The sequence below is a fragment of the Nothobranchius furzeri genome, chromosome 5 (assembly GCF_043380555.1).
Source record: "Nothobranchius furzeri strain GRZ-AD chromosome 5, NfurGRZ-RIMD1, whole genome shotgun sequence".
NCBI lineage: Eukaryota > Metazoa > Chordata > Actinopteri > Cyprinodontiformes > Nothobranchiidae > Nothobranchius > Nothobranchius furzeri.
This window is the reverse complement of record NC_091745.1, coordinates 41,363,128-41,378,360: the sequence shown is the minus strand read 5'-3', so window position 1 is coordinate 41,378,360 and position 15,233 is coordinate 41,363,128. Positions and strand designations below refer to the sequence as shown.

At 42.7% G+C, this 15,233-nt stretch overlaps 2 protein-coding genes across 2 annotated transcripts in view; one reads left to right on the top strand and one right to left on the bottom strand.

The window, feature by feature from the left end:
• Positions 1 to 476: 476 nt before the first annotated feature.
• Positions 477 to 13,374, bottom strand: mrpl13 (mitochondrial ribosomal protein L13). Its single transcript, XM_015949071.3, has 7 exons — positions 13,256 to 13,374; positions 12,554 to 12,677; positions 9,534 to 9,627; positions 8,525 to 8,585; positions 4,451 to 4,537; positions 3,392 to 3,513; positions 477 to 1,063 (listed from the first exon to the last, which is right to left on the bottom strand). The coding sequence occupies exons 1-7, from the start codon at positions 13,280 to 13,282 to the stop codon at positions 1,039 to 1,041; spliced, it is 540 nt and encodes a 179-aa protein (XP_015804557.1). The 5' UTR covers positions 13,283 to 13,374; the 3' UTR covers positions 477 to 1,038.
• Positions 13,375 to 13,566: 192 nt separating this feature from the next.
• dscc1 (DNA replication and sister chromatid cohesion 1) overlaps positions 13,567 to 15,233 on the top strand; it is a 2,885-nt gene continuing 1,218 nt past the window's right edge. The window contains exons 1-5 of the mRNA XM_015949070.3: positions 13,567 to 13,868; positions 14,112 to 14,280; positions 14,370 to 14,504; positions 14,600 to 14,690; positions 14,766 to 14,904. Of these exons, the coding sequence (XP_015804556.3) occupies positions 13,699 to 13,868; positions 14,112 to 14,280; positions 14,370 to 14,504; positions 14,600 to 14,690; positions 14,766 to 14,904 (704 nt within the window). The 5' untranslated portion in view covers positions 13,567 to 13,698. The remainder of the gene's footprint in view (positions 13,869 to 14,111; positions 14,281 to 14,369; positions 14,505 to 14,599; positions 14,691 to 14,765; positions 14,905 to 15,233) is intronic.

Below are 15,233 nucleotides of genomic sequence, written 5' to 3'. Positions count from 1 at the left end.
TGAATGAATGAAATCCTTTTTTGGGAGCGGTTACACCATCTCATTCTTGTCACATGGGTGAATTTTATTTCAGGTTTTCAAAATAAAATTCCAACAATAATAACAAATCTGTGCAGTTGTGTGTGCAGCCGGTTCCCCTTTTCTTATGCAAATCGGAGCCACTCACTGTGGAGGCTGATCGGTGACGGGAGCACGACCTCTCGCTGAAAGAAAACAAAACCTGAAGAAAGTTACGGTGGGTGGAAACCGCTCTCCTCCTACAACACACAGCCATTAAAGCGAAGCAGAAAAGTGCTTTGGCACTGGACCTGAGCCGGACCAAGTGACTATTAGAAATGTGCAACCACGCCCCTTTGGAAAGAAAGTGTTTATTTCCAGTTTTATTTGCTTTTATAACCAATAAATCTGTAACGAGACTAAAATGTTGTGCTTGTGTCATTTCTTTGGCGTAGCAGAGATTTCAAAACTTTACGACAAAAGGTTCAACAAATTGTTTATTAGTCTGTTTTTCTTCATCTACACGACCAGTTTGATCTCACAAACCTCAGGAAACAATCAAAAAAACAAGTCATGACCAAGGTTGGCATTTGCATCACAATGGCGTTGCCATAGAAACAAATTGGCTCCAAAAGGCCCCAGCAGCTCTAACAGATGTCACGTCCACGGGGCCAGATCAGATGGTTTCATGGTGGCGTGATCAGAGGAAAAGCCCCAGAATCTGATTTTCTCTGATCAGAGCTGAGCCACATGGAGAAACCTCAAGCTGCTCCTGGATCACTCAGGTCTGCTGTGGGTTCAGCTGTGGCCCCTCGCTGCCAAACGAGAGCTTCTGTGTGTTTCTGCTGTTGGCATCTGAGTTACCTTAGAGCTCAGAGTCCAGGCAGAACTCGATGCCAGGTTTGGAAAAACATTAAATAAAATGTTTGCTAAAATAACACAATACAACATTTTTAATGTACCAGGAACCCATAAAAAATAAATGCTTCTTGTTTCAATCCTGTTGCTTCCAGATTTGCTTGTAGACAAAAACAGCTTTAGTCATTTCATCTTGTAGTCTTCAGGTCTGCAGAGGAAAAACAAAACATCAGTGCTGGAGCCATGATCACTGATCACAAACATGTGGATAGAAGGTGACAAATGGGCAGATTTTATTTTCCAAATATAATTCAGACCAGGGGCGGCGTTAGGCCCGGCTACTTGGGCTGAAGCCCTGGATGTTTCATGGAAAGCCCCGGATCTAAATCGCGGAAGTAACATGCAGTACCAAAGTCCAACAGAGAGGGAGCAGCTGGCAGTAGTTTGTATACAGCCTGCCTGAGCCTCCACCACTGAAGAAGAAGCCCTTAGCAGCCGGCTTTTTCTACACTCTCTGCCTGAAACGCATGAGTGAAGATGGACATAAGGACGTTTTTTAGACCAAAAGTACAACGACAGAACCCCAGCTTTGATGAGACTGGTGCTGACTCAGGTTTGTGAGTCTTATTTGAAAATATTTGTTGTGCTGCTGGTTTGCCTAACGTTAGCTTACTATCAGGTAAAGTTGTTGGAGAAAGAAAGGGAATGTTTACTATCATCTCACACTAAACACTAACAGGAACAATACTCTGCCCTGAAAATGCTTAATATGTAACTTCAGATTAAAAATTATGTGGTACAAGACATATATGATGTTGACTAGTGCGTGTCATGTGTGTGTGTGTGTGTGTGTGTGTGTGTGTGTTAAGCCCCGGATCTTCTTCAGTCCTAAATCCGCCCCTGCTTCAGACCCAACATCCCTTTTTTCTGGTTTTCCTCTTTTTAGTTTCAAACAAACAGATTTTTTCAGCTCTTGATTAAATGTAAACGTTCTGCTACCAAACGTGTGTGTGTGTGTGTGTGTGTGTGTGTAGCATTTTTGTTCAGAGGCTCATCTCAGTTCTTCTGCAGGATTTTTCAGAGAGAATATTAAGAGAATTGTGTTTATTGATTTGAAAGGTAAGGATTGATCTGCTCTGTGACCTACTGGCCCACACACACACACACACACACACACACACACACACACACACACTCAAAACAAGGAGTGATGGCTCATTTAGTCGTTTCATCAAATATTTTAACAGAAAACCATCCAAACAGACGAGTATGACAGCTATTCAGACCAAACATGGTTCATTTTGTTCACATCTGATTTAAAAGGGTAAAAAAAAAATCGATTTAATTTGTTCCCTTTGCTTAAAAAAGACTTTCAGATACTTCTGTCTCATTAGCAGAAATAAATAGTTTTCTTAATAATGCCCTAAAAATAAAACCGACACTAGCAGCAGTGGTGACTTTTCACAGGAGCAGTAATACAATAATAGAAATGTTGCTTCAGGCCTGCTGCAGACACACTGAAGGAGAAATCACAGGTTTTTAAATAATAACAAAAGCAAATCAAGCAAGCCTAGCTGCATGCATACTGAAGCTAGCAGGCGCAGGGACAGAGGAGCGCAACAAAGAGCTAAATAATGAAATATTACTCTCCAAATGCCAAGACCTTTACTAAACCAGAGCTCCTCCCACCCTTACAGAAAACATTTCAAGTTCCATAGTAAGTTTATGTCTGCACGAATGCTCTGCCACCTGGATGCTAAGCAGCTAAAAATGAAGACCTATGATTGGCCGCCTGGACGAGCATCTGGACCGCAGACAAACTGACGGACTGGCGGATTAATGAATGCAAAGGGCACTGCTGAGCAGGTGAATAAAGAATGCTCTGAGATAACCCGTCACGCTAAAGTCTGCTGCAGGAGGTGGGAATGCAGCGGCGTGACATTATTATGGCAGCAAACCGCAGGTCACAATGTCCGTCTAATCTCCAACCTGAAAATACTTGAGCCAGAAAAGCAATGAATATGATTATGCTGAGTAACAGATGTTCTTTTTTCTGTCTCACACACACACACACACACACACACACACACACCCATGTGTGTTTGTGGCATTTGATCATCCCTGCATTCAGGTTTAAAAGCAGGAGAATGAAAAAGCTAACAGGAGCTTTCTGGAGGGTTTTACTCAGATTTTAGCAGCTCAAAATCCCACAAATGCTTCTTTGACTAACTTACATGACAGACGAAGCTCATAATTATCCAATAGCCAAGAACAAACTCCTTCCCACGAATAACGCGGTCAGCCGTCCAACAGTAAGTGTTCCCTGCACTTGTCCTGTCACCGAGTTGGCCGACGGTCAGCCAGCCACATGTGCTCGTGGTTAGAATAAAAATATAAATGCATCTTAAGTTATTCTGCTTGAGGGGGTAAACTCCAGCTAGCCACTAAAAGTTGTTGACGTGCTTACTTACATGAACTCCTCTGTTGCTTAGAGACACAACGTAACACTAAGGTGCGTGCGTGTGTTTGTACGTACGGCGTCCACAGCCTGGGGAAGGCGTCGATCTCCTCCTGAGTGTACTCGCTGAGCTTCCTGGGGATCTCTCTGGGCTGAGGGAGCTCCTCTGTCAGGTTGGCTCTGATGTCCTCTGGTAACTCCTGGACAGATGTGCGTGCAGGAGGCAGTAGAGACGTGAGGCCATGAAGCAAAAAGACGAACCAAACAGGAAAGTCAGATGTTCTACTCCGAGTCTTCAGACACTAACAGAGTCTGTCCCTCAGCGATGTTTAAAATCTTATTAACATTCATCACACCTGGTTGTGCCAACAGGTTCATTTACAGAGCAGGCAACAGTCCAAGACAAAAAGCTCCAAAATGTGGCACTAGCTGCTCTAACTTGCAGATGAACCTGCAGACATTAAGCCCCAGGATGCAGCTCCACAAGTATCTGAGGATAAAAGCTTCTCCCTTTAAATCCTGCAGCTCAGCGTCACATCAGGACCAAACGATGTCCTCCTTTCTGCTAAACTACAAAAACGCAAAAGTCACACTCTGAACTACCAACAATACGACCCATTTGTTTAAAGGAATCTGCCATTATGGACAAATATCATTCATAAACTATTAAACGGCTCATTTCTTGCTGTCGGGTTTTTTAAAACTGAGACGAGCCTGCTCTCTGTTCCACCCCCCTCCCAGAACACGACTGATTCTCCATTAACGCCTCTGGTTCTGGTCCAGTGGCATCGAGGCCGATTCTCTTCGCTGAACGGCTTCAGAGGAAAACAAAGTTATAAGTGTTGCCAGAAGCCTGAGAGGAGAAACCACTAAACAGGTCCAGTTTAGACTGGGTAAGGAGAGATTAGGATTCACTCACCCAGTGGCAGAGAACAGATGAATCAACACAAATGACCACAATCATATCTAGATATTATATATCAATATCTACTGTTATCTACGGTGAATGCAAAACAGAAGTGTTGCACAAAAAAAGGGAAAACTTCCCCTGGAGAATAGAAGAAGCATGGAAAAGCATTCCTGCAGCCCATGAGCAAACGGTTGCAACTGCGAAGGTCGGGGCGAAACGGAACTTACGTCTTCAGAAAAGATGTGTAATCGTTGCATCATTGTGCGCCGGTGCAAATTCCGAGGCAGCATGCCATAAATCGCCAGCTTCACAATCTGGAAGGAAGAAGCAAAAGGAAACGGACGACATGCAGTCAATCTGCTGACAGAGTATCGTTTCCATAGCAACCTCACAGACATTCTCCATGTTGTCCTCATGTTTGCCTGCAGAAGACAAATTCTTTCTGCCGGGACTTTCAGATGCAGACTGGAGCCCAGAACAGTCCGTTCCCCACGCCGCACCTTACCGATGACCCCAAAGAGGCCTGAGTTTGTTTAGCTTTTTAGAAATAAGTCCAAAGTTCAACATTTATGGGGCAGCTCTGAATTATCTGGAGAGGATGTTGTTTTATGTGGATTAGTCAGACAAAAACTTCACGTAACAACGAACAAAGACATCAGATCTGAGGACGCGAAGAGCTCCGACTGCGTGATGTCTGCGGAAAAAACAAATTCTGCTGAATACTGCCCTAAAGATCGATAACAGCAAACAATCTTAAAGTAACACCAAATAGTTTTAACTCTAAACTAGAGTTTAAACGTTGATCCTAACGATTGTTAAGTTAGAATCCATGCTTTCGTTCTTTTTTAAACACAGAAACAGTTTTGTTTACCTGTTTGTAGCTACGGTTTCGCCGACAGCTGCCGGCTTCTTCAGGCTGACGCTGATGGTGGCGCGTCACTTCCTTCTCCGTTTATCTGCGGGCAGCAGAGGACGTTGTCGCCCTCTACTGCCCGCTCTCCCCTCTCCGACGATGCAGTCCCATGCGTGGTCCAGCGTGTAAACTCCGTCGTCCCTGTTCATGGTCCCACATCCACGTCTCCTTATCTCGATTGCTTCCTTGATCCATCTTTTGTATTTTTGTTGTTCAGTGGTTATGATCCGTGTGCTGTCCCAGTCCATTATATGGTTTTCTCTTAAGCAATGATCTGTTACGGCTGACTTTTTTATTGTACTTTCTGCTTCTTCTTTTGCTGCTCTTGTGTGTTTACGATTTGCCTCTTTCTCGCACTCCTTTCTGTGTTCTATTGTCCGTGTATTGAGTTGGCGTCCGGTTTCTCCTATGTATGTTTTATTGCATATTTTGCATGGGATTTCGTAGATGACTCCACATTTTTGTCCAGCTGATATTTTGTCTTTTGGGTGTACTAGTCTGTTTCTAACTGTTGTGTATGGCTTTGTTGGTGTGTTTATGTTGTGTTTTTTCATTGTTGCTCTTATTTTTTCCGTTATGCCTCTGATGTATGGTAGGGTTATCACTGGTTTTGAAAGAACAAGAAAGACAAGAACCAAAACCAGTGATAACCCTACCATACATCAGAGGCATAACAGAAAAAATAAGAGCAACAATGAAAAAACACAACATAAACACACCAACAAAGCCATACACAACAGTTAGAAACAGACTAGTACACCCAAAAGACAAAATATCAGCTGGACAAAAATGTGGAGTCATCTACGAAATCCCATGCAAAATATGCAATAAAACATACATAGGAGAAACCGGACGCCAACTCAATACACGGACAATAGAACACAGAAAGGAGTGCGAGAAAGAGGCAAATCGTAAACACACAAGAGCAGCAAAAGAAGAAGCAGAAAGTACAATAAAAAAGTCAGCCGTAACAGATCATTGCTTAAGAGAAAACCATATAATGGACTGGGACAGCACACGGATCATAACCACTGAACAACAAAAATACAAAAGATGGATCAAGGAAGCAATAGAGATAAGGAGACGTGGATGTGGGACCATGAACAGGGACGACGGAGTTTACACGCTGGACCACGCATGGGACTGCATCGTCGGAGAGGGGAGAGCGGGCAGTAGAGGGCGACAACGTCCTCTGCTGCCCGCAGATAAACGGAGAAGGAAGTGACGCGCCACCATAAGCGTCAGCCTGAAGAAGCCGGCAGCTGTCGGCGAAACCGTAGCTACAAACAGGTAAACAAAACTGTTTCTGTGTTTAAAAAAGAACGAAAGCATGGATTTACAAAGACACAGCAAGAACACACCTAAGATGTTAAGTTAGAAACTTGACAAGTTTCACATTTGACATCATTCTGTAGCCCCCTGCTGACCAGATGCAGCAGCCAACAGCTTTGTGGAGCGGGCATGTGTCCTAGGGGGCGCTCTAGCCCCACTTAATGGATGTTTGCCATTTTCCGTGCTGGTAGCTAATAAAAGGCTAGCAGTTAGCTTTTTCAGTTCGCTGGCCGTCAATAAAAAACACAAAAAGAAGAGGAAGAAAAAAGGAGTTTGTTTATTTGTTGGCATCATGTTGAAGCCTGAAAGTAAACCTCAGGTTAATGTCTTTGGAGGTGAAACAAAGAGCTAAAACCAGAGGCCTGTGCTAGTCTGAGGACGCTAAAGGAGGCTATGAAATCACGGACTGATGGTGACCTGGCTTTGTTGCTACCGGATTTGTCAGTGATAATATTTTGTAGAATAATGTGGATCTTTACTTCATGCCTTATTTAGAAATACTTTGCTCATGTTATTGTTAGGTCGTTGTTAGCGCTAGCTACAGCAGGCTGCTGCAATTACAGTTGTAATTCCACTTTCAATCAGTATGGGTGTGGGAGCCAAAAATTAGGATGCTTTTTGTGTTAATGTGTATTGATTTGTATATTGGGGGTGGGCGTGTCACTGGGTGCAAACTTTAGCTACTCATCTTCACCTGTCGCCTGTTGAGCGGAGACTGATGGCGGGCGAGCTTGGGTGAAAGAATTTCGTTGACCGTTTACCTGAATAATGCGTAACCATATTGCAAGTTTGATGCGGAACAAATAAAGAAGACTTTAACGCAGTTGAAAGCTGTAGCGCGTCATTAGAATGAATCCATGCTGAACCTGCCGCGGCACTGATGGAAAATGCTTGGAACCTGTCGCAAACAAGGGCGGAGAACCTGAAAACTGTTTAGTGTTGCTTTAAACGACACATTCGTTAGCCAAATCAGGCTTGTTTTTTAAAAACCTACCTGAATACATTTGTTTCACCTTGTCTAAAGACCTTACTCCATTTATTTCTAATGAAATATTTTGAAAATGGTTTTAAATACAGATTCAATGATTTCCTAAAGCAGTAAATCAATCACTACAGTAACAGATACGTTCAGGAATTCAAGGCACACTTGGCAGGTTTGCTTGCTTTAGTGTCCGTTATTAATTATGTGTGGTCAAGGCAAAAGTGAAACCTAACTCCTCGCTGTGCGTTTCTCTTTAACACCTTAATCCAACAGCTGAAACGTCTCCCCAGCCCTCATTAGTGTCTACAGTAGCGGTTCTACACCAAACAAAACAAGTTAGCAGTGCTCATGATCTAGATAGAACAAGCAGGAAATGTGCTGGAAGCAGATTGCAACACCAGACATATGATCTCAATATTTTGTAAGTTTAACAGGTGCCGGACGGGCACTCTGAAGTTGCAAATGTGGTATTCTTGCCACAGAGGGCGCTGGAGGTCTGAGTGGCATTTGCTTAACCCTGTAAAGGGTCACTTCAGCACATGCTGGCTCAAGACAACCATTTAAAACATGAAACATCCCTTTAACACAGCATGTTTTTGAATAGAGAACATTTTACACTCAGGTTTAACTGGAATCACTGAAAGCAGCAAAAACGATTATGTTTGGACTCTCTTCTTCACTTTAGTCAGAAACTTGATGCTTTAACACACAAAAGTGTGATTTTCCCAGTTGGGTGTTAACATTCTAGCCAGCATGGTGTATCCTTGAGACACATCCCAAGTTATCATTAAAACAGGTGCAGCACAAATCCCCTTCCGCATGATCCCAGCTTCCTGCACCATTCACTAATATGCACAAGCAGCACATGTGAAGAAGGGATAAGTGTCAAAGCAGCTAAACCTCCTCTGATCGGTGTGTGGCGCTTGTGGAAATTATACTAATCTCTGTCTGTGAGGCTTAAATTAGAAGGAGAGTGAAAACGTGATGCAAGGTAACAGACACTGACTGTTCAGATTTTAAAATTCACTCAGAATAACATCAAAATTAAAAAGAGAGATTAGCGGCACGGCTTACGGCTTTTGGATCCTTTTGGTGGAGCTGAGCAGCTGTGACTTGCTTGAATCCACCAGGAAACCTTTAAAAAATAGACAAAGTCGAGTAAACCTTTACTTGTGCAGCAGGCGTAACCTTGCTTTGTGAATTTAAACCACCAGTCGTGCTTGTGTGTTAAACAATAACAAAATTCAACATGCGTGTGTCAAGAGAACACGCCAACAACCCCACGCAGAAAGGCTTCATCTCGGCGTCAAACCTGCAACCTTCGCGCTACAAGGGAACAGTTTTACCAACGGTGCCACCATGCAACCCAGCCAGATATAAAACGGGACATTTTCAGTCAGATGGCACCAAAGCAAACACACTCAGCTAGTGGCTCGATGCAACCTGCTGGGTTCCTTATATACAGGGTATCTGCAGGTTTAAGGGAGCCAAATTTAAGACTTTTTAAGACCTTTTTTAAGGCCACTTTGACCAAATTTAAGCTATTTTCAAAATTAAATGGAAGCTATAATTTCCAGCTATTGCCTGGAACCGGTGCTAACCACATCGCGAATGTGGGGATTAGCCATCCATTTACCATTAAGCTTACACTTCCCCATGGCGCACGCTCCCACTAGCTTAACCAGCTAATGTGCTCATCTAAAAATAGCCCCCTTTCACAACCAAATGAATGTATACGGTTCCACTTACGCCAACATCATACACAAAAAATGTTGAACAGTAACTAGAAATTCATGAAAATTTTATAGAAATAAAAGAATCTTGTTTATTGGGTCTTTGGTAATTTAAGACCTTTGGAAACTGTGTTTAAGGATTATTTGTCATTTTTAAGGATTTTTAGGGCCTTAAATTTGGAAAAGCCAATTTAAGACTTTTTAAGGATCCGCGGATACCCTGTATATAGGAAACTTTTCACTGATTGGTTTAATGAACTGACCTGTGTTGGAATGTTTACTATGTGAAGGTCCTTGAGACGACTCTGGTCGTGATTTGGCGCTTTATAAATGAACTGAATTGAACTTACCCTGTGTGAGACGAGTAGACTTTCTGCTCCCACTTGTTTCCAGAGAAAGCGATGTGTTTGGAGTTTATTATCACGACGTGATCACCACAGTCACCTGTAAACACATCACAGGTTCTGGGTACTGTCTCAGGAACGTTGCTAAGCTGAGTCCCATTCTGTCTCGCTCTGAACTTGAGACAGTTCTCCACTCCTTCATCTCCTCACGCTTAGACTACTGTAACTCTCTTTTCACGTGTCTGAGCAGAACCTCCCTGAACCGTCTACAGGTGGTTCAGAATGCCTGTGCTCGGCTTCTTACCAAGTCCTCCAAACACACCCACATCACCCCGCTTCTCCTCCAGCTTCACTGGCTGCCAGTCAACTTCAGGGTTCATTTCAAGATCCTGGTTCTGGTCTATAGGGCCTTACATGGACAAGCACCATCTTACATTGGTGATCTTCTTAGTCCCTACACCCCCAGCAGGTCCCTGAGGTCCAGTGATCAAAGCCTACTGGTTGTGCAGCACCAGACTAAAGACCAAAGGTGACAGATCATCTGCTGCTGTGGCCCCCAGACTCTGGAACTCTCTCCCCCTGAGCCTGAGATCAGTGGACTCAGTGGTCTCCTTTAAAAAGCAGCTGAAGACTCACTTGTTCAAGCTGGCTTTTGCGTGATCTTCATCACCCTCTCTTATTCTGCTCTTCCTACCAACTCTATCGGGATGCACTGATGACCTCTTTCCTATTCATTTCGTCTTTTCCTTTCCTTAAATTTTAATCACATTTTTTTATTTTTCTCATATTTATGTTTTATTTTTAAAAAATCTTTTCATTTTTGTTCTTGTGAAACGCGTTATGACGTTTATCTTGAGAGACGCTATATAAAAGAAAGTTTCTTCATCTTCTGTTCACACTTGTCCAAGGTAAGTGTTGAATCTTCCCCTTCCATAAACCGTGTTGCTTTCTAAACCGTTTGATGCTCAAAGACGTTTACAGCGCAGTGATAGAATAAAGCTTACGTCTGCTGAGTTGTCTGGGGAACGCCTGGTCTCGTGTCCCGTGTTGGATGTGATGTCCTCAACCTGACCTACTCTGGCCTTTCCACGAGGTAAAAATCAGACCGGTTGTCCTGCTTCGGTTTAATTTTTCTACTTTAAAGCAGCTGTCCAGAGTTTTCCCCTTTCAGTAATTCTGTATGATATTTCAGAGATCCATAAAAGTCTTTTCATGTGCTGTGATGCAATGTAGGAAATACGTCCTTTTTTTTTTATAGCTAAGCCCGCCCCCGTCCCAGAGTTCAATGCAACATGAAATGCGCGCCGGTCAGCACTCACCAATAGCGTTAAGACTACTGCTTACATAAAGACGTTAATCACAGAGTGTGCTCAGATGTTTAAGGGCGCACCTCGGTTGATGCAGGTTGGCGACATTTCTCGTGGACAAGTTAAGTTGTTAAATATAAATATGATATTTAATCATTGTAAAACAATGTGTTTTAGCTGTTTGGTTGCCTAGAGGAGTGAGTTCATGAAAGAGAGGCACTGCTTTTGGCCTTAAATGTGAAAATAAAAGTAGGTTGATGGTTTCTCATCGCAAAAACTGCCCGTGGTACCCATATCCATAAAGAGGTTGCATCGGTCCTTCTAAATCTTCTCCCAGTAAACCCAGCAGTACATCCCAGTTCATGTTTTCAAATCTCTCAGAGCACCCTCTGCTTCAGAATGCTATTTTCCTGAAAACTGCTTCATCACAGGTCATGTTCCTACCAGGGGAGAGTAGAGTAGCGGCAGGTAAGCCAGACTGAAGTCAGACTTCCCCAGTGGGGGTCTTTTCTGCCTCCTTCTCTTGTCGTTTCTTGTTGAATAATAAACTAGAAGAATGCGGGCCAAATAGAGGGGTGCCTCAAATCACCAGACATGAGGGGAATGCCTTTGTTGTGTCTGCAGCCCCGCTGTGATCAGCTTCATGATCTCCCAGACAGATGATTTGTCGACTCTTGGACAAACACAGATACTATCACATGATTGATTTCTATTGGTGGTTATATTTTGGCCAAACGCTAACTGCTGACAGCAATATAGGACCCTCTTCACAGAAACATGTTCTGGGTTAAACCATCGGTTGTTGATGTAGCTAATAAGCCCCCCACCTTTGCACCTACTGCAGGCTGTAAGGTCTGTGTTGGCTCTCGCTGCTATTAAGTCTAACAATTCCACATTAGTGCCCGGTGTGCAACAGGTTAGCCATGTCTGTGTGAAGAGTACAAGCCGCTCTTGCAATAAATCTTTTGGTGCAGAGACCTCATCTACCTTTATGCTAGTGCAATCTCGTTCTGCATCATAATGAAATAATCAGGGTTTAAATAGCCTTCTCACCACCACTGAGGTCATCACAGGTTTCTTTAATAGCAGAAGATCATTTGAGATAAAGCGAAATGGTGTGAACAGGTGGAGGGCCTTTTGAGAGTTTTAAAAAAGAACAGTACAAGATCTGAGCATGAACAAAGCAATCTATGTTCTCAAATCTACTAAATACTCTTGATTAGTGGCATGATATTACTCCCTGAGAATCCCTGAATACGATAAAAGCCTTTACTTATGCTGACTGAAGCCCCCAAAACAAATAAACATGTCTAACATGGGACACTGAAATAAGGACAAATGTTATTTTGGTCGTGGTCATAATGGATTCCAACAATTTAGGCAAGACAAAACAATCAGTCGCATTGTGACGACGGAGAATAGACACCTTTAGTGAAGTTGTGATCCTTCACCTTTACATCAGCCAATAAACAGCCTGTTTAGGTTTAAATGTGCTTTTAAAAACAGGCCTTACCATATTTCATGTACTTTTATTTTGAAACTCAATCTGGTTATGCTCCAACAACTCGAAACCCTTACGAATGCTTGATTTGTTTTGTGTGTGTGTACATGTAAAGTTAATCAACTGCTGCCATCTTGTGGATGACTTCCCCTGCCACAACCTTCAACAGAGGTGGGTTTGAAGAAAACCTCTCAGGACCAACATGGGCTTTTACTCACTCCGTGCATGGTAGATGGGCTTGTGTTTGCCCTGCAGTCTAACAGAACACGCGGTTGCGATCTTGCCGGGCGGTTGCATCCTGGCATCAATGAGGAACCAGGAACGGGCGAAGGTCGCCCATTGCTGAGGGAAGAAAATTTGCTTTTCATTTCATTGTGTCATTTCTTAACTTTAGTGAATCAAACAAATTGACTGAAATGATTGATTAATGGAACGTGTTTGGAAAACACCAATAGAGGAAAACTAGAGAAGTCTTGCACGCCCTATGAATACACATCGGCTTTCATAAAGGATATAACAGGGAAACAATCACGTGGGAATACTAGGTCAAACACTCTCCAGATTTATTTTATTTATTTATTTATTCACTCTCCTGATTCCAAGCAGTTGTGAAATGTCCTTCATTTTATTTTGGACTAAATTAATTGACATGTTTGAGAAAGTTCATAACTAATAACAGCTACTGGAAAATACGCCCGATTTTAAAATGGAGTATGGTCCATAAAATAATAGATAAACGTCTTTCGCTTGTTTAGTTTCTGTATATCTTTAACTAATGAGTAACAACAGCTAGCATGTTAGCTAACCGATACAGCAGCTCGCTTCGCTGCAACGCTCATTTAACAATTGTAAAAACAGTTACTTTACTTTTAAATTGATTCAGACTTAACACGAAGCTACGGAAATGTACAACCATTTACCTGAGCAGATCTGGAAAAACTTGACATTTTAAGGACAAAATGAGCACATTTTCGAAGCACTTGACCCCCAACGTGAAATACGAGTCCGTCTACTTTATATATCCGACTAAAACATAATATTAAGCTGCACGGTTCCTACAGTAGCTACGCAGGTTGGGTGTTAATAAGTATTCACCTTATCGAGTCAAATATGAAAATGTATATATTTATTTAAGATGATTTCTTCTGACAGCACACTTAGGGAGTATTTCATTATTACTTTTACCTTTTGCTCCAATTCTTCCGGACGTATTTAGACGTCGCTTCAACGTAGTGTCGTCACTTCCTTTTAGCAACAGAGGCGAGTGAGCGGGAACTTTGACAGCCTCGGTAAATCGTTTCTTTTTATAAAGGATTTATTTTCCATTAGCCGAGTTGTGGTTGTTTCAGAGTCGTAACCGAAGATGAGAACGTTAGAGGAGGTCCAGGCCACGCTGCAGATTGCCAAGCTGAATGAGGAAGATTTAAACCCGACCATCCACTGTTTGTCTTTTGGGGAAAACGTTTCATCTGCAGACTACTGCCTGATGGAGCTGGACGACACACTCTGCAAACACATTGAAGCTGGTCAAAGGTTAGATGTACATGTGTCTGTTAACACATATGTATGATGAAAAGACTTTAGAGGAATTCCTGTTTTTTTATATATGTCAACAGTCTAAACTCAAAATGATGTTAAACCAATGAAATGAAACAAGTGGACAACAGGATTTCATCATTTTACTAAAATGCCTAAATAAACTTTAAGAACGGAGTTTATTTTTCAATATAAATAAGTTATTGTATAATTGATCGATCTTTTTTTTCTCTTCCATAGTCTTGTTATCCGAGGGGACAAAGATGAGCGAGCGGTGCTTTGCAGCTGTGATAAAACCTATGATCTAAGAATAGCGAATACTTCCAACCTGCTGCTGTTTGTGCCTGGATGCAAAACTCCTGACCAACTCCCCATCACCCAGGACCGTGCATGTGTGGTACATGCCGAGGTGTGAACACAGCTGACAAGCAAGTCATGCTGTAACACACAAATAAGTATACATGAAACTGATTAGTTCACATCCCACGTTTGTTTTAGATCTGGGGATTTTGTAACAGCTACTGGGAACCGAGGAAGCAGCGTCCAAAACTGAAGAAGCTAAAGAAGCTTTTGATGGAGAATCCATATGCAGGAGTTCCACTAGCAGGGCAAGAAGAGAGCAAAGAGAACAGGGTGAAACACCCAAAGTTACATTTTTGGATTAGATATCAGCTATTTTCAGTCGATCCTTCGTTTGAATGTGCTTAATTGGTTTGCTGTGTTGGCAGTACACAATGCAGGATCTGTTGGAGAGGATCCAGGCCAGTGAGGAGGAGATTAAGAACCACTTGGTGACCATTCACGCCTGTCAGATAGATGGTGAGGGATGTTCATAATAACTGCAGAGTTAACAGATGAAGACTAGTGCATATGAATTATTCTCTTCCCCCTCAGGATGCTGGTGTGGGTTGGACTTTGACTACGAAATGAAGCTGCTCAGTCATGTGACTCAGCTGGTTGATTCTGAGTCATGGTCCTTTAACAAGGTCCCCCTTCAAACCAGTCTGGAGGAACTGGCTCCACTGGAACCCAGGTAAGTTCAGCGCTCAGATACACCTGCGTGCTAACAAAATGTCTCACTTGAACCAGCCTGCAAGCAACAACCTAACCCCCTAAAACCACCCTGCAGCAATCAAAAGGCAGACAGCAGCTTAAATGAAAAAGTTCATGAGCCTCAGAGAAGAAGGTGTTCCTCCTTTTTTAAATAAAGCAATCCTAAGCCATTCAGTAGCAGCCATGGCTGAACTGGGAGAGCGGTTTTCTACTGATCGGAAGGTGAACGGTTCGATCCCAGGCTCTGGGAGGCCATGTGTCGATGAAGCTGAAACGTGAGTCTCCTCCTCCCAGGTACCAAACAAACGG

Bases quoted from the DNA above. Each gene is read 5' to 3' on its own strand.
- mrpl13 (XM_015949071.3), bottom strand. From the start codon at position 13,282: ATGTCAAGTTTTTCCAGATCTGCTCAG. The intron at 12,678-13,255 runs GTAAATGGTTGT...TTCTTCCCTCAG, and splicing joins GTTTTTCCAGATCTGCTCAG to CAATGGGCGACCTTCGCCCG. The intron at 8,586-9,533 runs GTAAGTTCAATT...TATTTTTTAAAG, and splicing joins GTCTACTCGTCTCACACAGG to GTTTCCTGGTGGATTCAAGC.